At 46.1% G+C, this 24,602-nt stretch overlaps 1 protein-coding gene across 1 annotated transcript in view; it reads left to right on the top strand.

The window, feature by feature from the left end:
• Nucleotides 1-702: 702 nt before the first annotated feature.
• LOC104506996 (SLIT-ROBO Rho GTPase-activating protein 2B-like) overlaps nucleotides 703-24,602 on the top strand; it is a gene marked incomplete at its 3' end in the record, with an annotated part of 63,240 nt that continues 39,340 nt past the window's right edge. Inside the window, exon 1 of the mRNA XM_010148151.1 lies at nucleotides 703-769. Within this exon, the coding sequence (XP_010146453.1) occupies nucleotides 703-769 (67 nt within the window). The remainder of the gene's footprint in view (nucleotides 770-24,602) is intronic.

The following is a 24,602-nucleotide window of genomic DNA, read 5'->3' as shown; positions in this document are numbered from 1 at the left end:
TCCCGCCCTCCTCGGGGCTGGCTGCCGTGGAGGCGTTTTCCCTCGGTTACCTGGCCGGTCTGCATTTCTAACCTCGTGCTGCTGCTGCTTAAAGGACAATTTGCAATGTCAGCGCAGCTTTTCTTTCAATCACAAATTTTGGCTGCGTGTCTTGTGACTGCTGGCTGCAAGCTGTAATTTTCTAAATATATATATATATTTTTTTTCCATTTGCAGGCAAGCAAACAAAAAAATCCCGGCTTCTTGTCCTCCGTTTCTCCTCTGGTTTGGGATTCGATTTGTATCATCTCTCAGCTCGTTAAAAAAAAAAAAGGCAAACCAAGCCCACACAAAACATGTTGTGCGGAAGGACTTCCACTCCCTGGCTGTGCTGTTAACGTTAGCGATCAGGAAGAGCCTTTGGGGGCTGCAGGATCTCGTTAGTCTGATGCTGCTGCTAAAGGTTTTGGTGCAGGGAGACAAAACTGCTGCCTCTTCCATCCGCTGAGCTCTCCACATCTGCATTTTGCTGCTGCTGCGCCCCGTCTCACACCCTCTCTCCATGGACTGATTTTTTTTTTCTTTTCCCTTTTTGTGGGGGGAGGAGAAGCGGAAAATCAAGGCATTGCATTGAGAGGAGCAAAATTGCATTTCTAGCTTGTGTTCCGGTGGATCCGTTTGGAGGCTAATTTTTTTTTTTTTTTTTTTTTGGGAAAAGAAAACATGACGTCGCCAGCAAAATTCAAAAAGGATAAGGAGATCATAGCTGAATACGACACTCAAGTTAAAGGTAGGAAGGGTTTTATTTTCGTCACTGTCGCTATTGCAGTCCTGACTTGCAATTTTAGGAGTTCGCAGTAGACGTTTGGGTGGGGAAGGGGGAAATAATTTGCAGATTGCCTGGAATTTGCAGGGTTTTTTCATAATACAATGCTGGATCGGGTTTGCAGTGCTTTTTTTCTCATCCCCACGGGGTAGGTTCTGCTATGGTATTGCTGGTTTAAGGCATCACGGTAAAGGCTTTTTTACGGAATATGATAAATCCTTGAGTTCTGCGAGATCCATATTTTTCTGTCTGCTCTTCTAAAATACGGCTTTGCATTTGGAATAGGAGAGCCAGTTAATTGCTTTTTAATCCTCCTCCTATCATAGGAATCTTTTAAATATCTGTGTAGTGTCAGAAGAGCATATTTCCCCTGGCAATAACAGGGAGTGGGCTGAGGGTCCCTGTAAAGCTGTTTGTGCTAGAAAGTTCCATTATCCAGGATTTTGCTCTTGGTGAGTCCGTAATATCACTGCCTGCTTTTTCTTACTGTGCTCTTGAGTATAACACCTTAAGGTTGGGCTGTGTGCATATGCACACACACACATGTATGCATGCTTATATACATGGATAAACCGAATGCATCAGTGTTTTCCCATCATCCTGAGGAAGGCAATTAGGAGTCAGAGGCATATTTGCAGTACAAGTCTTCTGCAGAATCCAGTTGGCTGGCTTTCAGGCTATCATGTGCTCTGGGTTAAAAAAAAAAAGGATGGTGAAATGTCTCCTTAGCTTCTTATTTTGGCAAAGTTTTCAAGATGACGCATATTTAAAAAAATAATGATGGCTTGATCTATCGCTGTTAGGAAGTTACGAGATTTGGCAATTTATCTAATGGGTGAAAACTTGCTTGGTATGCTCGTAGCATGCAGGAAAGATGGCCTTCGGGCAGGCTTGATTGAGTTAAATCAATGCGGTTTAAAAACCAGTGATTTAAAGCGGAGTAGGAAACTAAATTAAAACTGACAATTAAAATATTGTTTTGCAATTATGTACTTAGTTATTTTTCCTACCGGGGGGGAGAAAGGGGGGGCTGCTCACTGGTCACAAATCATTACAGCACGTTGTCTTACAAGATGCGGGTCTTACGCTGGTCTTAGCGCTGTACCTACAAGTAGTTCTGGTGTTCATGGTAAAAATGCTTTGTCTGAGCAAATATAAAGCTGGGCAGGGGTTTATTTTAATTTTTTTTTTTTAATTTTCGATTACAGTTAAAAAGGGAGAAGAGCGTGCTGCGCTTTTTTCTGGTTTAGTTTCTATTCCTGTTTTCGAGCTGTCTTTGGAAATGGGAATTGAAGTCAGCATAAAATTAGAGGCTTATATGTTCTTTCATTATTTAGCCCATCAAGAAGTGCGTGATAGATACGAGCTTGCAGTCACAATATTTGTGAATTGGATGCGACAATAAGAAATAAGGCTTTAGAATTAGTACAGCGCATCTCCTCACCTCTCTTATTCATGCATTAGGAAAGAAATCTTTCCCTTCCTTTTCAATAAAAAGAGACCAAAGAGATGGGTAAAATTTGAAATGAGCCTTCCCTGGGTGCAGAGACCGTTACTGCCGAAACTCAGTTCCTCTCTTGAGGCGCTTATGCGGAGACCTGTCAGTTCAGCCTGGAAATGTGGTCCCAAACCTGAATTGTTGTCATGGCATAGACGTATTTTTGCTTTTTACCTCATAAAACATTCCTAGTGTAAATATGTGAGGTTAAGAGCAGCGGAATTGTGTGAATGGATCACGAGGAGCTGGGAGAAGGGGGTTTCCTTCCTGAATTAGTGGCGAGGGCAGCTATGAGTTTGTCCCGGGCTGTTCGTCCCTCTGGCAGTCCAGCTTTCCCGGCGCAGGGGACTCTGAGGCACACGCCTGCCACGAGGGATTGGGAGGATGTTGCGGTGGTTGTGTCATGCTGGGGAAACCTTGTGTTGGATACCAGGAAACTGCCCCAGAAATGGCTGATGGAAGGTACTAACCCATCTGCTGCCCTTCCCCTGAGAGGGGGGTGTAGATGGACCAAACAGCTCAAAAGTGCACATGGCAGTACGGTAACGGTCCTCTTCCATCACCTCATTTGGGTCAAAGAACAGCAGGGAGCTTCCCTTCTCCATCTGGCTTCAGCCCTTCGTGAGCTGCTTTGACAATGGGGATCCTCATTCCTCTGCCCTTAGGTAGCAAGTTTGGGAGGAGACTTGGGCGTTACAAGCTCTTTTTAAAATTTCATGGAACTCATTCTACATCTTGTGGATACCTTGGTTCTGAGTTGGATGGGGATTTGGCTTTATAGGAAAACTCGTGAGCGGTAAGACCTCTTGCCTCTAATTCCAGAGATGTGCTGGTCTCTACAACAGCGGGAAGATGAGATGGTGCTAAAGACACACTGAAATCCAAAAGTCTGGTGCTCCCTGGTCACTAAACATACCAGGTTCCTTGCATAAAAATGTTGGTGTCCCAATCAAATTCCGACTTCAACTGCAGGAACAGCGTAGAAATGGTGTTAACTCTGATAGTGGAGTGGTTGGTGTCTTCTCTTGTGTTGTGAAGCGATGCCATGAAGCAGTCGCTGTGGGAGTGAGATGAATCAGGTGCTGGCAGGCTGCATAAATTGTAAGGTGTCATCTGTTCCTCAGATGAGAAAACTGGTATTTTTTACTGGCATTTAGAAACTGCATTTTTTTTCTAGGCTCCGTTCTGGCTGTGCGTTGGAAACCGTGTTTAGAGGCTTCATTTGTAACCGTTAATCCACAAGTACTTACACACTTTATTACTAACAGAATGATTGAGCTTTGTTTAAAAAATTAATAATCTTAAATTGTTAATTAAAAACTATTTAAAGACTAGTTTGGTTATGGTTAATAGATCATTGTTCTGCAATTAGTTCTGTTTTCTGTTGCTCAATGAACTCGGTAGTTTTTCTTGTAAAAGGTGTGTAGGGGTGATGGGGTGTTGATGAGTGAAACCCTTTGTTCTCTCGTGGCCGTGAGCTATAGGTATTCGTCATCTTCTTCCAGCAGCTGGTTATTTCCTTCTTTTGGGTTGGAGTGAGCTCTTCCCATGGTTTGTGCATGCAGCTGATGACAGGAGATTGACGTTAGGATGAAAGGACTGTTGACCTCTGACATGTCAAACGTACCGTGCAGTGGTCAGGACGTGGAGGGAACGTGGGTTTCTTCCCAATTACTTCTGCAGCTTTGCAGTCTGTGGGTGCTGGTGCAGGACATCCATCCTTGGAGGTTGCTGGAACCAGGCTGGATACAACCTTGAGTTAGTTGGTCTGACCTTATAGCTGACCACCAGAGATTGGGCTGGATGACCTCCGGAGCTCCCTCCCAGCCTGAATTGTCCAGGAATCCCATGGTCTCCAGCATCTGGAGACGCTGTCCCCTGCAGAAGGGAGTTAACCTGCTGAGGTGCCCAGCAGGATGGCTTCCCTCCACAACGGCCCTGGAGTCCTCGGCCGTTAGAGGATGCCAGGTCTGTGTTGGTGTGGTTGTGGCTGTGCCATCTGCACGGAACGTTTCACGCTGTCGGTGAGGAGAGGTTGCCAGTGTTTGCGGGCTCTTCTTGCAGGGCTTGGGAGCGCCTCTGTCTTTGAGGGAACTCTGCAATGGCTGCGTGTCATGCGGTAGGAATTCTCCTGACAAGATGACACGGGGTCAGCAGGGGAGGGAAGTGCTGCTTTGATACGTTTCTGTACCATGTGCTCGCAAAGATTATGAGTTCTGTGAAGCTGGAAAGTGAGATTCTGTGGTCTCCATATGGAGCCTTTGATATCTCAAGCTCATTCCCTTGTCTGGATTGTCTCTCCCAATTCCTTTGTGCAAGTTGCGGTAAAGCAGAGATAATTAATTTATGCTGTGCAGTGTGTTCCATGCAAGATTTGGATGCTGCCTATCTGTGCCAGACCAAGGACTGTCAGACTGTTTTTTGCCTTAATATATTAAATTGGAGTGTACATTTGCTGAGGAGAGAAAAGCCAGTGATTTATCTCTTAATTCTTTTCTTTCTCCTCGTGTCCCACGAGAGCCTTATATTTAATTAGTTTGTATAAAGCTTCAGTAAATAGCTTCACGGTTTGGGCTACAGAAATTTAATACTGCATTTTTTTACACAGCGAGGGGTTCGTAAGCCGCTTCTGTCCTTGAGTAGCCCCTAGCAGAGGTTAAAATGCAACTCTTGCAGATCTTGCAGTGCCGTCCAGAAAGCGCTAGGAGTATGAAAAATAGATGAGGTTCTTTGCAGCAGGAGCGAGCGCAGCAGAGGTGGCTGCGTGGTTATTTATCTGAGAAGATGCCTGATAAGAAGAACTTGAGGCAAGCTCCCAGCTGCTGTCGCGTTCAGGCTACTGTAATGTCTAAAACTTTCGTTTAATCTCCCCAAAATTGCTGATAAATTTCAGTTAAGTCCCTCTTTTTCTTTTCTGACTTGAACGGCTGATAGTTTATTTGATCTGCTGGTGATCTTTTGCCTCAAGTGGTGCTTAAAAATGCCTTAAATGCTGCATACAAGTCTCGTTTGTGCGTTACGTCTTCTGAGCGCCCTGAGTGATGATCAGCAGTTTCTAACCTTGGCAAACTCCGAGGAGTGGTACAGACCTTCTCTTGGGGGAAAGATGACAAAAGTAGCCGGGACTGCAATTTTGGGAGTAGGAAGCATGGTGCTTTTGGTGGTGATTGGAACCTAAATTGGGGTTTCTCTCAACTGTTGGAAGTTTTCTGGTTAACGCTGTACATGCAGTGCTGGTCTGGAGAGAAGTCTCTTTTGATCCTTCTATCAATAAATGGAAATCACTGATTTATTTTGCCGCTAAACCTCTGCCCCTGGGGATTTGCAGGATGTATGTACGATGGTTTCTATGTTGTGTCTGTCTTCTGTCGGGGTCGCCGAGTTGGTCACTGCACCCTGATGCTCTGCAGGTACCAGCACCACGTATGTGTGCTTGGGAGGGTACAGCTGAGCCCTTGGCCACTTCTCTGGCAGCATCTGTTTAATACACGGTGTAAATAGACTTTTCAGCCACGTACCCTGATGTTGGGGGTTGGAATAGCTTTGAATTTTGAGATTGGAGCTTGTATATATTGGATTACCATTTACACTGAAAATGTGAAACTACCTTTTAAGGGGTTTTTACAGTTAATCGTTACTCGGTGCGTATAAGTGATTCCATTTGTTTGCAACAATGACTTGCTCCAGACTCTGGCTGTGGAATTGCTGTAGGATCATCTGTTTTTCTGCAGTTCTTGATAGTGCTAATCCCTTGAGTTTTGGAGCTGGATTGGGCCAAGAGGCAGCCTCCTGCCAGGAAGGGGGAAGGGGCTGTTGGGAGACTGGTTTGATGTTACAGCAATAGTTTGTATTTCTTTGTCCTATGTACAGTTCCTACTAATGGATTATTAACGAGGGTGGGAAGAGATGAAAGGATGCAGCGTCTTCCTTCTTTCCATCTCCAAAATCCCTCTGCTGCAGGCTCATCACGTATCGCAAGGCTCGAGACCAGAGCTGACCAATAGACCTCTGTCCGCTCAAGCCTTGCGGCTTCTTCCAAAAGTAGAAGGGATTACCTGTGTGCAATTCCAGTTGGGTTTCCATAAGAATTTTGCTACTGATAACCAGTTTTCCCTAACTCCCAATTAAGGGAGCCCCACAACGTTTTTCCTCAGCTCTGAATGATTTCCTTTCCAGCCACGGGTGCACATTATCTTTTCCTTTTTCTGTTAGTTAAAAGGTTTAAATTTTCTTTTTTTGTGTTTTCAATGCTTACTAATTTTTTTCCCATTTGGGGAATTTACTTGGAAGATCCTATCTGTCTGGTCACTTTTTCAGCTGTCTTTATGAAGAGTGAAAAATCTAAACCTTTCTTGAGATGGAAAGTATGTTTAAACACATGTTCTCCTGAGCAGCTTTCGCTATGCCACGCACAGTTGATATTCACTATTTATGACTTTATTTAGTCCATTTTTTGGTATGACTTTTGCAGATTTCATGCTTTCTTTTGGAGAATTTCTACAGCATCACGGGAGTCCTGCTCTCTGAATAGTGGCAGTGTTTTGGAGGCAATGGAAACAGAGTTATGGTTTGATTTGCTGAGGGATAAAAAAGTATGGGAGAAAATGGGAGAAAGGGTCTTGACTTTGCTGTGATTCCGTTGTTAGGGACTCTTCTTCATTTCTACTTTCTCCTTCCAAAAGAGCAATATTGGAAAAGACAAACCAGGCCCACCTTTTGGTGAAACCTCTAGGTAGTGGTCAGCGAGACTCATGGTGTGTTTTGAGCCAGAAAACACATGTGGGTATGGAGTGACTTGTGTCAAGGAAGCTCAGCTGCTGTTTTTTCCAAGCAGATATAGCAAATGGATTTAACCATTTAAATTATTATTTTTTGCCATCAATGTAACTATTTATTGTTGTTAAACTCTAAAGTTTCTGATCCAGTAGTTTTGCTTTCAGTTGATACAATGAGAGTTAATCATTGCTTGGGAAAACAGTGAGGGGCTGGGAATCAAAATAAACCCAAAACAAAAACACAACAAAAAAAACCCCCAAACCCCATCACTTCCTCTGCAGTTCTGGCTGTGAAAGAGACATGTGTTTACAGAGCTGGAGTTACGCGGGAGTGCTGCTCGCGCTCGGAAGCCGCGTGGGCACGGCGTTAGGACGGCGGGACGCAGCCCGCGGTCAGCCCGGGTACGAGCGGCGGGCGTCGCGAGGCCGTTGGTGGCAGCAGAGGTGGAAGCAGGTGTAGATGTAAACGTGGGGCGGGTGGGGGTACGCCGGGCACGCTCCTGTGTGCTGCACGCAGTAGCCCAGTACCTCTTTGGCTTAAGCCACAAGCAGCAAGTTCTTCACATGCCCGTAGGTTCCCCCTTCTTTAATGACCGCTTTTTCTCCAGCATTTTCTCTCAATACGTTCCTAAATGGTGCAAAAATTGTTCAAGTGTTTTTGGTGTGTGGCAGGAACAACTCTTGCTTCATGTTAATTTCTGTGAAATCAGCCGAATGAGGCCGGGGAGCTGCCTTATCCTGGGGCACCAGATCTGCTCTTGCCGTTTTGACTCTTGAGAAGGAGCCAAATAAACAGATTAGCTCTAAACCAAGAGTGGATTTTAATCTACAGTCATGAAGAGCTGCAGCGGGGTGATTGGTCAGGCCTACTCATTTTGATGTTTTTTTTTTATCGTGGGACTTTCCAGACCTTTTTGGCTTCCCTTCAAAGCAGGGAAGGGTTTTGGGTTTGTTTTTGTACTGCTGTCATTGGACAGCAGTTTTCATAGAGTCATAGAATGGTTTGGGTTGGAAGGGGCCTTAAAGATCATGATTCCCAACCCGCCTGCCATGGGCAGGGACACCTTCCACCAGACCAGGTTGCTCCAAGCCTCATCCAGCCTGGCCTTGGACACTTCCAGGGATGGGGCATCCACAGCTTCTCTGGGCAACCTGTCCCAGTGCCTCCCCACCCTCTGCGGGGAGAATTCCTTCGTGATATCTAATCTAAACATCCCCACTTTCAATTTAAACCCGTTACCCCTTGTCCTGTCACTACAGACCCTTGTAAAAAGTCCCCCTCAGCTTCCTTGTAGCCCCTTCAGGTACTGGAAGGCTGCAATTAGGTCTCCCCAGAGCGAGAGTGAGCCATGGAGCTATGCAGCTGATCGATGGGGAGTGCTAGCAAATGGAATCTACTTAGAATAATGACAGTTGTTACCTGGGAATTAGTCCCTGACTCCATCTGTGGACAGCTCTCCGGTCCCTCGGCAGGGCATGCTCCGATGGTCCCGTGGGGGAGCTTGAGACGCGGTGCTGAGGTCCACCACTTCCGCCAGCAGTGCGGATGGTGCTGCAGGTGCTGTGGTGAGCATCGGTTCTGCTCAGAGTGTCTGGGTGGTGCAGTAATAGCACCCTGTGGCGCCTGCTGCTGACGGAGCCTTAGTGTGCCAGCTCCCGAGGGGAAGCCCAGTCTGTGGCACTTAAGTCCTCCACAGCAATTGCTCTTTGGTTTAGCGATCTGAATGAAATGAGGTAGGGATTGTCGTTCCCCCGTGTCAGCTATTATATTTGGGCATTAATTGACCCCGTCGCTCCCCTTCTCGGCAGGGAGGGAGTGATCCATGAGGAAACCACATTGTCGGACAGTTTCAAGGAACTGCCTGGGCCGTGGTCTTACATATGGTTATGCTTTTATTTGGGGAATGTTTAAGATGCCTGTTGCATGAGGTTTAAATATAGTGGGATAAATTACTCCAGTGTCTTTGAGGATGCTCCTACTCGTTAGCAGTTAATTAGCAGAGCTAGGTGTTATGAGAAATTCCACAAAATCTTTTTCTTTGTGCAGGTTGTCACTGGGGCAGGGCTCTTGCTGTACTGTAAGCGTACCTGGTATCCAGAACATATTTTGTGTGATGCCCTTGCTTTTAGGGAGGAAAAAAAGGAGTTATTCACGTGTTTAATTATCACTGTTTATGAAGATATCAAGAATTCTTGCATAGGGACAAGATTAGGGGTCCAAGAAACTCCCAGTCAGCTACCAGATGTAGTTCCTGAGCTTGGGCAGTGCTGTGTGTGATGCTTTTCCTTCCTCCATCCCAGCTTTTCTGGGTTGTCTGCAGTCTTTCACTTGGAAATCACAACTCTGACGAGTTAACTTCTCCTAAGGCTGTTGATGTCACTACGAGTAACCATCCCGTCAGTTTTGATCAGTCAATGAACAGTAATGAAGATTTCTTGGAAAGTGATGCTCTTCCACCTTCTTGGAGACCCACAGCGGGTCATAGGCCTTTACAGCACCATGACAGGGCAGAGTGAGGTTTATGCCCTCTGAAAGGGTTGCTTTCCTGACCAGGGCATTTGGGAAGTCCACTTTTTTTCATCACTAGATGTAAATTCAGTTATAAGGACCATGAAGCAGGTATATTGCAGGTGTGTTTTGGAGAGTCCTGTCTGATGAAAGCCAAGTGCTTTGAGAGCTCAGGACAGAAAACATGTAAATAAGAACCAGCCATTATTACTGTGGAAAAAAAATACTGTCTCTGTTTTTGTTAATATGTGCAGTGGGTATGTTAATTAATGATAATGACAAACCATAGCCTATGAAGTGTTTTATGGACTGAAGAAATGCCGCGCTCTGTGCAGGCCCGTGGAGGTTTTTTCCCCTGTGTTCGATAACCAGTTATTCAGAAATTTAATAAATTAATATCTCTGTGAAGTGGTTTTGGAAAGGAGCCTGGTTTTGCTTTGGTCTCTTTAATGAAAGTAACTCTTCCTCACTGATCTGCCTTCTCTCCATCTGTTGAAGAGGGAAGCCTGCTTCATCCCGTTTACCCTTTCCAACAAACGGGTGAACCGGCAGTCCTTGTGCTGCGCCGTGGGCTGCCCGGACCCGGCTGTGTCCCAGCTCCACGGGGCAGACGCCAGTGCTGCAGAAAGATGCTGAAATAGGAACAAAAGCCTTGGCCAGTAAACGGCTTAAAAGTGTGCAGCTGGAAGAGGGAGGGGGAAAGGGTTGGTGCGCCGTACGGAGGGAGGAACAAATGCAGCGCTGCAAAGGTCACAGGATGCAGTAATGATGTTTGGATGGAAACTGAACTTGCTATGAATGAAATTGGGCTCTTGTGTTTTCCCCCTGGAGCCGAACGTCTGAAAACTCGGGATACTACTTGTTCTGTTTCTTTTTTTTTTTTTTTTCCCTTTTCTTTTTTTGGCTCTTGTGAGTTTCCATGAGATATGCTGTAGGAAGGAAAAAAAAATAGAGAAACGGGACAGTCAGCACCCGCACATGTTAGGAGAGGCTTAAACACTGCCAGCCTGTTGGGTTAATGAGAGCTGTGACGTTATTAGTTTCTGGTTAGTCTAGTACAACTGTTTGCATGTCAAAGTTTTGTCTGTGCTAAACAAATGTCTAAGGTTTCTTACACATCAGTTCTAACTGAACTAATTCTGTTACCAAATTTGTCAGCACTGCTGAGCAGGGTTGTTGGATAAACTCGGGACTTGAGCTAAGCACCCCTTGGAGCTGGCTCTTGGACCCCTTGAGTGTTGATTTGATTTCCTGTGTGGTGTGAAGTCTCGTCACTAGTGCTGAATTGCCTTTTCTCCCTCCATGTGCTCTTACCCCATCCAGATTCTCTGAGGTTGGTTTGATCTTTTATCAATCCATTATGTTGTTGTTACCTTCCATTATATGATTACTTTCTGCCTGCAATGATTAATTGCTTTACCCAAAAGTGTAAGAGAGATCCTTTTATTTAGCCCAGCTGTCTAATGCCAAACACATTCATATGTGTTGCCTTAAATCCAATTACTTCCCCCATCCCCATCAGAATGAACTTGATGGAAGATGTTATGAATGGCTCCTTGCATCCATTCATTTCCAACTTTCACTCTTTCTCCCCAGAAATCTTGGCCAAGAAAGCTTTCATTTCCAACTTTCACTCTTTCTCCTCAGAAATCTTGGCCAAGATTGGGTTTGGTTTTATTTTGTTCTGAAACTTGACGTCATCTGCTGGTTAGCATACCCGGGCAGTTGGTCATTCTTGCTGTGATTTATGAATTTGCTTGACTGTTCCTGATTAATTCCTAGCTGGAGCTTAAGGAGCACCCGTGGTAGGAGCATTGCAGTGCTGCAGGAGAAGGCTCTGTCGGTATTTTAGGAAGGAGCTTGCCATCACCCGACCAAGGCATAAGGGGTGGATGAGTGGTTTTTTGCCTGCTGGAGATTTCTCCTGAAAGCAGCATCTGTGGCTTACGAAGTTCCATAATAAATACTTGCTGTAAGCTGAAAGATCAGCTGTAATTTCTCTGTCCTCTGTTGCCTTTCCCAGCTCACTCTCATCATTTTGGTGGTTTTATGATGAGGCTGCATGCAAATACTTTGTAGTCGTGCCCCACCCTCTACCAGACCCTGAACACCACGGCAGCTGCTATGGTTGGGATGAAAGCGCTGCTCATGTGCTGTTACCTCTAGTTTAAGGATTCTGGGTGTTGTCCTGGCTGTAAGAAGTAATTTGTATGTTGACTATACTGTGTCCAGTTCTGGGCTCCTCAACTCAACAAGGACAAGGAGCTACTGGAGAGGGGCCAGCGCAGGGTCACTACAATGGTGAATGGCCTGGAGCACCTTCCACATGAGGAAAGGCTGGGAGAGCTGGGTCTGTTCAGCTGGAGAAGAGGAGGCTGAGAGGGGATCTTATCAATGCTTATCAATATCTAAAGGGTGGGTGTCATAGAATCATGGAATGGTTTGGGTTGGACGCAACCTTAAAGATCATCTAGTGATGATCTGGGCTCTCTGCACTGAGGGCTTTCTGATGGACCAGGAAAACAGGTTCTTTTTCTTTCCCTGCTTCCTTTTTTATTTTTTTCTTCTAGTCGTGCGCCTCTCAAAGCTTATTTTGTTAACAAAGCCAAGATCCCCCGAAGCCTCACTACACATGCTTGTAGCTTACAGCAGTAATATTAAAACCTGCTGACCATTAACTTTAGAGCAGAGGTGGGTGCTTGTTTCTCTTATCAGATATGTGGAAAGCTCTTTTATTTGTTTATCTTTCAATATATGAAGTATTTATTTACCTGGGAGAAGTGACTCTATTTTCAAGTAACCCAAACAAAACCCCTGTTCTGTTGGATGTGCTGAAGAGCTGTTCAGCTGTCTCCTGTCTCCTAGGGCTCATGCTTTATGACTGCATCACTTCTTAAACTCTTCATTCACGTGGCACCTTACGTCTGCTTTGCGATGACCCCTCGACTATCGGTGTCAGTGAGCCCATGGCAGGGGGGTTGGAACTAGATGATCTTTAAGGTCCCTTCCAACCCTAACCACTCTACGATCACACATAATATTTATAATTGGGAACTCTTGTATCTCAGATTCATGAAACAAGTGCCCAAAAGCTGGGGTTGTCTTCTGCAGAATTCTCTGATCCTGAAACTCCTGTAGCATATTTTAAGCATTATAGGTGTTATTCCTTGTCTACTTTGAAGATAAATAAATCCAATTATCTCTGGGTATAACTGTAGGTAGAACTGTATGTGTATTTATAACACACATGTAGTAGCAGTTTACTTTCTTTCCTCTTCAGAATTCCTACCATTTTGCTTTCAGGTGGCTTTACATGTTTTATTGGAAGAACATCCAGTCTAAATTAGCATTTTCCATGGAAAATTTGGTAGTGTCGGAGCTTTGTGGGTGCTGTTTTCCCCTCTGGTGAGGAGAGGAACCCTCCTGCGTGCGGTGCTTGGGTTGCTGAATTATCAGCACGGTTGAATGGCGTTGTGTTCCAAGCAGGCTGAAAGTAGGTAAAAAGATTAAAGGGTAGTGAATTAGTGGAAATGACCTAAATCAAGGTCTCCAGTGAGGTTTGTGAGATTCAGTGTCGGATCTGGAAACAGGTTGAGGGAACACTGAACTCTTTTTGTCTGGCAGTGCAGCCTTCGGGGCCGGAAGGGATGTTCCGTCTCTCTTTAAGAAAAGCTACTCGGACAGAGGAGAGAATTGTGTGGTGTATGTGGGGGTTTGTCTTTAGTTTTTATTCTTTGGGGTTTTTTTGGAGGTGATGGAATGCCACATCCCAGCATAGTTTTGAGTGTGACGGCTGTTGAGCGAAGAGCTGCTCGCTGGTCTGAGTGGCAACAGGGAGCCGGGGAGCAGCTCACCACTCGGATAAAACCCTTGGAAAATGGTCAAAACCAACTCCATGAATAAGCCAAAGTTTGAGCCGCCTTGGGTTGGACTGTCATTAGGTACCCCCGCTTTTGATTCTTTTCTCCCATCTCCTTTCTTCCTCCCTGACTTCTGCCGATGGGAAATGGTTTGGGTAATGAGCAGGAAATAAACACTCCCCTGAAATTCCCAAACACAAATAAACAGGTTTGCTATTTTTAAGTGCCAGTTTTTTATGATTCTTCCGAAGTTCTTTTTGCTCCACTGGGATTGAGTCTTGAATGAATGTTTTCTTTAAGATTTATTTTTAGGAGTTAAAGGCTTATGTGAACTTAGGTGCTGGCAAAGACACTGGATTGCCAGTCCTAGACGTCAAATTTGTATTTTGAAATTCTGAAACCTTGAAGCTGCCAAGAAGAGAGGTCAGTTGAGAATACAGAGATGCTCATTTCGCTGCCTCTTGCACCGCGGTTTGTTGACGCATTCCGGCATCTGTGAGAAATTCTTGTGTTGAAGCAAACCTTTGACTGTTCCCACTGAAGCTGAACGAGCTTTGTGAAGGTTTTCACTTGAAGCAGGAGACGGTTTGTGAACGTTCAATATTTCTCTTGGTGGCAGAGCAAGCAGGAAAGGCTTGTCGTGGGAGCTGGTGCCCCGTTCTCTAGCGGATAAAGTGCTCTGGGTCCTTGGAGTGGACTTGTTCAGTCCTAGGGGATGTTTGTTGTGCTTGTGGGGGAGAGGGACTGTGCCAGAGACCTTCCCTTTGGTTTTAAGGCATGGTGCTGAGAATTGCCTCTTGCTTTCACCCGGTTTATTTTGTCCAGCAAGAGGTGGGTCAGGGAGGCTGCTGCGGGACCGGCTCTTGTCAAAACCTGACTCTTAGGAATCTTTCTCAGTGATCCCAAATGCTGTTATTCCAGATGCAGGCCTTGAGGTTTTTCTCTTCCCCCTTGTTGTTGGGACTAGAATAGACAAGGAATAAGATAGAAAACCGTCAAGATGTGTTCGAGGAAGAGTGTGTCAGGAGTGGAAAAAAAATCCGCTTTGCCTTCACGGTAATTAGGGTGGACAAATTCTTAGCAAGTGCCTGGCTCCTTGGTGACGTCATTTTTCGACGTGCCTTAGCTTGGTTTGAGGTTAGACTGTTCATACTAACTCGCTTTCCAAAGTGGATGTTCTCTGCGCGGCGGTGACAGTGGGTACGTCTGTTACTACCGATGGCAAATTGGTTAATAATGTGGTTAGTCTAAATAAACTAATAGTGCAGACTGTGCTTACTTCATTGCCTGAGTTGGTATTTTTATACACCTACGATTAACTTTCTGGTGTGGGGAATTTTGGGGATTTATTTTATGTTGGTTTGGGCAACTAGATGCAGTTTTTCTGTACGTTAGTTCTGTAGCCATCCACTCAGGCCTTGGGAGAGTTCCGACAGCGAGAGGCGATTCCTCCCTAGGAAGGCTTAAAAATGCCATTGAATACTAGAGGCTCAGGGCTTGAACTCTTTTTTTATCGACTCCAATGACTTGCTTGTGAGTTAATTGCTGTAATTTTGTTTTGGAGAGAGTTTAGTTTCAATTTTCTGTGGTTGGCAGGCTTTTTGTTGCTGAAGCAAGAGGCCAGTGACCACAGTAAGTGGAAGAAAGCTGGGTATCGGCGAGTTCCCTTTTGGGAACTGGCTTTTTTCTTTGCTTGCTAAAGGGTTCCTTAATTATATTTTCCATAATATACTGTTCATGTGTAGCAAGCTGCAAATTGGGGGTAAGTAGGATCTATTTCAGGAACAAATTCTTCACATAGAGGGTGGTGAGGCACTGGAACAGGTTTCCCAGAGAAGCTGTGGATGCCCCATCCCTGGATGTCTTCAAGGCCAGGCTGGATGTGGCTTGGAGCAACCTGGTCTGGTGGAAGGTGTCCCTGCCCATGGCAGGGGGGTTGGAACTAGATGATCTTTAAGGTCCCTTCCAACCCAAACCATCCTGTGATTCTATTTTAACGAGTGAGAATTCAGTGTGGATGACTCAACTTTCATCTCTTTTAGGTCCCAATTTCAAATTCGTTCTTGGTTTGTAGCAATTGAAATGTCACCAAATGTTCACACTGTCGGAAGGGTTGGGAGTGACTCCTGTCTCGGTGATGGATTGCACCACACTGCCAAAGGTGGTGGGCTCCCACTCCTCCTGGCAGCTACGGTGAAGCAGGAGCCTGGATGGAGAGTGGGAGGGTGAATCACTTGGCTCCTCTGGACCCAGATTGGAGCTGGGAGGAGCTGTTGGCTGTGGGTGGCTGCAGATAGAAGAAGAAATTCTGCCTTGGGTTTTTGCAGATGTCTTACAAGCACTGAGGCCATGATGGGGCTCCTGGGGTTTAAGCAACGTGTTTTTTTGTAAGTTTGATATTTCTGTGTCAGTTATGACTCAAAAAAATCAGCGTTTATAGAAACAACCCGAGTACATTGCTTTATTTTGTGAATGGAACATCACTTCATAAAGAATTATGAAGTCATGCCGAGATGTGTGCCGTATCCCTAGGCAATGACACTCATTCCCAGTATGTGCCAACTGGTTTTGATATATTTTGACTTCCTCGCAAATGATGGAGGTGAGCTAGGGTTATCTTGTTCTTGGAAAGCAGAGGCGCAGCCGTGGCTTCTGATTGCAACCCCTGTGACCGAGGCGCTGTGTGATTCTGCGGGATTTACATAGGTCGGCGTAGGTGTGCCGCTGACTCGGAGAGCGTAGCGGGGTTTTCATACTTTGAGAAGGTTTGTACGATAACGCAGTGGGAAGTTGCTGGCTTAGTGGTGGAGGCAGGGGTTGTGATTTGGGTTATATTTACTGTATGAGGGCAATTCACTGCACAGTCTCCTTTCCAGACCTGCACCGGTGCCCTTCCCTTAGACATTCCTTCCTCCGCTCCGTTCAAATACGAGCTCCACCGCACAGCTTAGCGCGCGGAGTTTTTGAACCCCAGCGATCCCAAGAGCCTGCGTTAGCTCCGACTTCCTACGCAGAGCTGACGTTCAAAGGGAAACTTGCTTGTTCTACACTTTAAATAGCTCTCCGCCGGGAAGGTGGATAGTGAGAGCACACAATGCAGCGCTGGGTCGGGGGGGCTCGGCAGGGCTATTATTAGATGACAATAGCCGGAATGAAAAGCCGTGGACGCTGCAGCGCGTTCGGGCCGTTGTGTGCGAGCGATGTTTTTAGTTCGGAGAGCCACAGGTCGTTCAGGATCTCCTTCTCTTACGCTCCTCGTAGGAGACCTTTTGCTACTTCTCTTTGCTGGAAATAGTAGATGTTGTGAAGGAAAATTGCTGCTAAACCACTGCTTTTAAAGCAGAGTTACAGATTCTGCTTGCCAGGGAGAGGGTTTAAGACTGTAACAGACTCTGCGTTTTCCCCAGTGAGTGCTTGGAAGGTGACACTTTTTGCAAAGAGGAGTCAACTGTAAGCTCAAGATATGCTCTCTTGATACCTCTGTGTGAATGTGTCTGTTTTCAGGAGGCTCAGCATGCAGGAGGAAGGTGATGGTCTGCGTGTGTACTGCTCCAAAGCCGAGGGCTCCCAGGCTCCGGGGGATGCTGATGTAGCCGAGTGGAGTTGATCTCGGCCTTGGCTGATGTCAGCGATGAAGAGGATTTCTTGGCATTTTGCAGACCTGGTCCATCACTCTGTTTAGGAATAACAAAGTTTGAATTTGTAAGGAACAGGTTTTTTGACCGAGGAGGAGTAGCTTCTTTGCAAGAAGGTCGTCTGTTTGTTTATGACCTCCCCGGCACAGGTTACTCAAGTTTGCATCTCCACAGATGTGTCCGTGTAAAAGAGCACCCTGGTTTCAAGGGCACGCAGTTCCTGACAACGCCACGGGCAAGGCAAAGAGAGACCCCTTAAATATTTACGTTGCAAAATACAACCTTATTTGAAGCTGTAGATAGACAAGTGCATCGTGTTTTTCACAATATGCTGCATGAAATACCTTTTTCAAGTCTGGTTTCCCCCATGTGCCTTTTTCCCTTTACCTTCCCAAGCTTGAGAGGAAAAAAGCAGTGGTTACACAAATGGAACGTCCTTTTTTCTGGCATTAGGAGGAAGTCCTAGAAGCCAAATTTGCCAGTTTCACAGTTGATAAAGGCATTTTTCATGTATGATGCTACAGAGTTGAACTCTTGTGCAAGGCCTCCAGTCATTTTGGCTCTCCTGAAATGACATATCTGGCACCTAATAAATAACCCTAACTGTCCCACAACACTGAATATGGTTTATTTGAATATAATGTTAATAGCTCTTTACTCAGCTTGTTTACAGAGTGAAATCTCTGTTTCTCCATCAGCATTGTATCCTGTTTTCTTCTGGTTCGGTCTACAGTTTGTATAGTTAATTAATGGTAATTGAGCTTTGGCTTTCAAAGAGTAAGTTGAGCCCCAAAGAATAATTAGCAAGTGTCTGCTTTTGGAGATCTGAACATGTCGGACACAGAACAGTTTTGTCGTAATTTGTTGATGAAGTTTTCGAGAAGAGGGAACTGAAACATCTTGAGGAAAGAATTTTCCGTTCGATCTATTTTGAGTTCATTGTGAAATCAAGGAAAGTGCAAACTAGTATTAAAATTTAGATAGCTGTGTATGCGGCAGCAAGAATCAACAGTTGGGGTGAAGTGAATGGTGCGCAGGAGAGTGTGTCCCTCAGGAGGTCTTGCACTGACACCCCTTTGATTGTCTGACGGGGAGGTTTTGAGCTGAACTGAGAGACAGTGAGCAGGGAAGGGATGGGGTCAAGCCATGACACTGTTTAGAACCATTTGTGGTGTTGGGGATTTGCTTTGAAACTCTGCTCTTGGAGGATGGCCGTCTAAAACCCTCCTCACATATAGGGGGAAGAAGTAGTTTCTCTTACAACTTTGTTTCTGACCGCGGGGCTTTTTGTAAGAGCTGCTGCATGCTTCTGCTTCCCGGGGCTGCTGCCGTCCTGGCCGTAGGGGAAGCAGCTGCTGTCACCAGGCATGTTGGCTTCTTCCTCAGCAGCCTCTTGGATTTGAGGAAGATAATTTGCATTGCTGAGCACGTTGCTGATGCAAGCTCCAAATGTGGAGCTGTTTGCAGTCCAGTCCTCTGTCCGTCATCTGGGAGGATGCACACCAGTGGTGCCGAGTGCCACGGGGCCTAAACATGACGTTTTTCAGGTGGGGTGAGGTGGAAAGCCGGAACGTATCGGGCTGTCTTCAGATTGATTGGCTTGACTTCCTTCCCATACAATGGTTTCTTACTATACTTTAGGAGATTAAAAGCTGGACATCCTGTTCTTGAGGAGGGTTCGCACTTCTGGCTTGCAGCGTAAGCTGCTCCTAAGTAGGAATGCTGCGGCGAGTGATGCCTTATGCTTATCTCATTAGTGCGATGGTATTCCCAGTCCAATGCAGAGTAGACTTCCAGCTGTGCCGTGGGACAGCCAAATGGAACGTCAGCAGTGGCGCTGAAGCCCGTGCTGCTAAACACAGGGAGTTTTCTTACCGTTCTTTCTTATCTGCCCTGCCTGCAGACACAGGAGGAGGAGCAAGGGGGAATGCAGGGTTAGGGACGGGAGTTGTAGTTGCTGTACTCCGTAAATACAAAGAGGACAAGGGATGGGTGTTAGTCCTGCAGGGCAGTGGGATGTTAGTACACACAGCACTTCATGTTTGTGTTCTTGCTTCCTTTGCAGTGATACTGCACTATCACTGCCCTTCGCTGCATTTCTTGGTGCCTTTTTTTCCTTTTGAAACGATGCTGGACATTTAATAGCAAAATGCGCTTTGATTTTATCCTTTTTCTCTTGGTTTCCCGGTACCTGGTGGCCTGTTGCCTTCCCCTGAGCTCAGCCCTGGCTTCCCCCTAAAAGTAACCAACAAACTGCTGGAAGCTGTCCAACAAAAAATCCCAGGGTTCTTAGAACAGTGAAATAGTAAGAACAAGACAGTGTCTCCTTTGCTTTTCGCAAGCTTTATTTTTTTTTGGAATTGCAGTCGTGTGTGTAATTCAGGACTTTACGGTTTGCTGACTGACTGCTCGCCCTCGCTGAAGAGCATCCGTACTTGCTCACTTGCTATGTAATCCGTTTTCTTCAGGCAAAACCGCTGATTGCCTCAGTTTGGTTGTTTGGTTTTTTTTTTTAAACATAATTTTATTCCTTTTTAATTACAGCATCCTCTGCAGATGTTGGAGTGTCATAAAAGTGAAATGTGGGAACAAACGCGAAGTTGTCATGGCTTGCTCCAAATTTGAGGTAGTAATTAAGCTGTCAGGGGGAGCAGTGGAAAGTTGGGCTGACTTTATCTGTGTGTCCTTTGGCAAATGTGAAATGAACTGTATTCAGTGGTTTATCTGTGTCAGTGCATCTGCTTTGGCAGATAAAGGATGAAAACTACCCTGGGTAATCAAGTCTTAGGATTTGGGGTTTTACATAGTAGCAGGAGCCATTCCTGATGGCTGTCAGGGGAATCGAGGCAGGAACAAGCAAGAATACTCGGGGTCTGAGTATGGTGGGTGGGAAGGAACGGTGGCACAGCATTCGTCTGTGGGGTTGCTGTGTGAACTGCCGATGAAGATGGGCTTGCAGCTCCAGAGTTTTCCGACGTGGCAATAACCTAGAGGGGCAGGTGGGGGGTGGATTCTTTATGGCAAACAGTGACTTGGTCCTTTAGTAGCTCTTAAGCCCCCTTAGGCCCTCAGCCTTCCTTTAAGCCCCTGTCGTTACTGCTCTTAGGTTTTAGACCTAAAAAAGTTGGAATGTGGAGAGAGAGGTTGTACGTGGATCCCAAAAGGAGACACGTTTCCTACCCTCTGTCTGCTTCCAAAGATTTTTCTGGCCGTCTCTAACACATTTGGCAGATCATTCTGCGTAATCCCGTCTGGCAACGTGTTTCAAGACGTTGGGTTTTTAAAGCACTTGTCTGAATGTTTTGTCCAGATGGTCTTGGTGTGAGTGAGGCCACAAGGTACAGCATCCTGCTCCGGTGAGGATGCTCGCTCTGCTCGGAGAGCCGATGGCTTTGTAGCAGTGAGTGAACAGATCTCACGTGAATGGGAAACTGCCGTTCATTCTCTTGAAAACAGAAATAGGAGCAGAACGTCTGAAGCTTTCACTGCTCGCTTCCCCTGTAAATTATTCTCATGTTCCTGTGAAAGTGTTGGGTTTTAAAGGGTGAGAACAAATCCATCTGTCCTGGCTCCTCACAGCAACGTCTCCTGGTAATCATGGCCCACCACTATGGGAATCTACAAATGTCAGTCGCAGCTCCGTGGTATTAATGATTTATATATGTGATGAGCAACAAAAGAAAATGAGATGTCTTGATAATTCATAATTCAAGGATGTCAATAACTCTGTGTCATAAGTCATCCGAGGTGTTGTCAGCATATAAATCAGATGTAAATAAGCTTTATTGAAAGTTACAAATGTAAATTTATCAATGGAGATTTTACTACACCCTTTATTTTCTTGCTCGGTATTGGTAAGCCATTATTATTCATAGCCCTCCCTGACATCGGCTTTTGTTAAGTATATGTATTTAAAAAACCAAAACAAAACCCCCCAAAACCAAATGAAATGCTCCACTCGCCATCTTTGGCAGTTTCATGAGACCTAGAAACATGAATATTCCTGGGCTGCTTAAATCTCTGGACAAACTCTCATGCCACTGTAGGACTTTTATAGAGCGATGCTTCCATTCTCCAAAGTGCCTTTTTCAAAGGGAGGATGGAGAGATGTCTTGAAGGAGCCTGAACTCCCACTGAAACTGGGAACGACTGGCCCATGAGCTAGTTGGCACTCGGAAGCCTCCTAGCTATTTCTAATATTTCTGGGCTGTTTGGTTGGTTTATTTGGGTGTGTTGTTTTAAGTCGCTGGTAAATGAACCAACATAAACATTCCTTGTAGCGAGGCTGGCGGAAGAGCCAAAGCCGAGCGCTTTGCTCCTGGCGTGCCTGTTGACTTTGGCTGGGGCTGTACGGTGCTCGGTCAGGGGCTCCTTTTGGCAGGTGGCCGGAGCTTCGAATCGTGAGGGTAAATAAGTCACACCCAGCATCTGAATTGCACCAGTGAATGGGTTACGTGTGCTTCGGTTTCCTTCTGCCCAAATGGTTTTAATAAATCTTAATTTTAATTTTTTTTTTTCTGGGTGGTGTTTGCTAGGGACTGAATTGGTTTTTGTGGAGCTGCGTTAAGCAAATGAAAAATGGAGTTGCTAAGGAGGGCTCAGGTAGGGCTTGAGCTGTGATGAGGAGACACGGGACGGCACGTGTCCTGCCGGGTTCGGTCTGCGTGGAGAGAGAAAAAAATACTGTAAACTCAGTGCTGTCTTTTGGGGTCGAGTGTGGAATAGGAGAAAGTGAGGAGAGGTGTAGTGCAGGTCTTCAGGGGTTTCAAACTGCTGAAGATAAACCGGTGAGCGCAGACGTTGTGGGGCTGGAAGCAGAAGCACTTGGCACGTGCGGGAGCTACGTAGGTGCAGTGGAGGGAAGGTTCCCGTGCTTGCAGTTGTGAGGGGCAGCCAGGACACGATCCAGGGGGAGATAATCGTGGATGTCCAAGTGTGGGTTTTTCCCCCACTCTTTGTGAAAGACTGCAGCACTGCTGCGACTCGCGGCCATGCCCTTCTCCGGCTCGGAGGCAGGTCCCCTCTCAGAGGCTCTGGTTTCTCAGATGTGCTCACGGCCGTCAACTTCTCTGAGTATCGGCCGCAGGAGCTAAAACCCACCTGAGGTGACCTGCGGCGTGAAGCTCCCGGTCGCAGCCTCGTCCGTGTTGAGATGCTGCCACGGAGCCTCCCTGGGCTCCCCCTCCTCATCCTTCGGGTGGACGGAAGATGTTTTGCACAAAGGGCTTTTTGTTCCTGCCCTTGGAAAATGCGTGTGGTTGTTCTAAATGGAAAGAGGGAGATGGAGATGGGACATCAGGAAGGAATTCTTCCCGCAGAGGGTGGGGAGGCACTGGGACAGGTTGCCCAGAGAAGCTGTGGATGCCCCATCCCTGGGAGTGTCCAAGGCCAGGCTGGATGAGGCTTGGAGCAACCTGGTCTATGGAAGGTGTCCCTGCCCATGGCAGGGAGTGGCACTGGGGGGGCTTTAAGGTCCCTTCCCACCCAAACCATTCCGTGATTCTGTGTCAGTTTTGCTCTGGTTTCTGCTTAGGGGACAGAGTTTTCTGACGTTGGTAGGTGCTGAGGGACTTCAGTTTCCTAATGTGTTTTTTCAGTAGTGATCATTTTTGATACCTGGTGGCTGAATTTTTCTAGAAACACCAAATCCCGCAAAGCTTGAACTTTTGTGCAGCTTTATTCCGATATTTCTAACAAGTGTGTTTTCTCTGATTTTGCTCAGTGTTCCAAACGCTCTATAAAAGCAGGATGATTTCCTTCCCTCTGTCCCCGCTTCCGTCTGCCTGATAAAAAGGCTCCTTTTGACTTCTGAGAAGTGGAAGGAAATGACAACATTCTGCTTTTCAGTGAAGACATACTGGATGGCTGTGGTACGGGATGCTTGATTTCAGGGAATAATTTGATTCTGTTATCCAGTTGGTACTGGGAATCCAGATGAGTACCTGGGTTTGTGTCTCATACTTTGGCTTCAACTGATTCAAAGTTATATATATAGTAAGAGTTTTGATTCTTTGACTGTCAGTCATATTTCCACCTGGTCATGAACAGCTGCAGTTGGTGTGGTGGGTTGTCTCTGTGTTTATTTGGGAAAAGCCTTTTCTGGGAAATAGGTGATTTTCCCCTGAGGGGCCTGGGTGGGAGCAGAGAGGATTTTAATTTTATTTTTTATTGCAGAAGTTACCTACTGTGCAAAAACTGGGTAGCACCTTCTACATCTTCCAGTGTGTGTGGTTTGGTTTGCTTTTATTGAACTCTGAGTAATTTATTGTAAACGTTGGAGCCGCAGAAATGATTTCTGAATGATCAAATGCGCATGTGTGTGTGTTTAAAAAGAGAAGACGTGAGTTTCAATGTCAGTTTTCTGACAAAGGCACATGAAAAATAAGCATCTCCTTGTTCCTGGTGTGGTCTAAGCCGGGCTGATTAATGGGTGTTGCTGTAGCTGACAAAGAACTGATAGAAAAATGATGATTCATGTAATTCGAGCTTTGCAGGCTCTGTCAAATGTTCATTTCCCCTCTTTACAACAGGTCCTATAGAACAAAATTTGGAGTTCCTCTAAAGACAGAAGTCCTCCACTTCCACGGCTGAATATTGTAACACTAAAGGAATGACTTCTGTCTTTCCTTTGGATGTATAGGAAAAGCTGCTTGGGATACCCATGCTTCCATTGAGTATTCCCGGTGTAAACTCCTGTGAATGCGAGCAAAGCCAGAAAGCAATGGGGAGACGGGAGCAAGGTCTTACCTGAGTGTGTGTGATGGTTTTAAATTAGGCTTGTTTCTGCGGGTTTTTAGGTGTGCTATGTTGAGTTAAATATAGGAGTTAAAAACAATGCTCCAATTTGATTTCTTATGTAAGTTGTGATTTATCGTAACTCTCGTGCCAGTTTGCAGGGGCGTCACTTTGATTTTTATGTAATGGCCTTGGTTTAATGGCCGGGGCCGGTGGTTTCACTGGGGAAAATAGGAGGCGGCTCTGGTGGAAACCAGCTCTGTCATCAGTGTCCACTAGTACCACAGGCACATAACTCGACCTTTTTCATCTTGTGAAGTGTCTGTAATGATGCTCATTATTCACCTCTCCCGGAATGTTTATGGTTAATTAATAGCTCCCAAAAGCTCCCAGAAGCACGCACGGCAGTGTCTCTGCCGGGACTGACAGGCGGGCAGTGCCGACTGCATCGGGCTGCCGGAGTATATTTGAGTCACCTTGTTGACTCCTTCGGACAGTCGTCTTCCCTCTCGATGGACTGAGAGCCTTGCCTGGCCTTCCAGCGGGAAGGGAAACGGGAGCGCTGAGAGGAGGACTGCCGAGATCCTTATGGTTCACTTGTCCAAGTCTCCGGGCTGCTGGCCTGCGGCCGGGCTGGGCGCTCGCTGGGTCATTCGTGACCGACCAGGTGGGTCCGACCCTGCTGCCGTGTGCCGGGGGCATAGCCAGCCCTCGTGTCTGCTGGGGACCCTCGGCTGCGGGAGGCGGGAGGGCTTCAGATCTATGTCCGCTTGCGGCCCCTCCGA

Source organism: Eurypyga helias, unplaced genomic scaffold (genome assembly GCF_000690775.1).
Source record: "Eurypyga helias isolate BGI_N326 unplaced genomic scaffold, ASM69077v1 scaffold8070, whole genome shotgun sequence".
In the NCBI taxonomy this organism is placed as follows: Eukaryota; Metazoa; Chordata; class Aves; order Eurypygiformes; family Eurypygidae; genus Eurypyga; species Eurypyga helias.
Note: the sequence above shows the minus strand (reverse complement) of the source record. Positions and strands in the feature narration are given on the sequence as shown.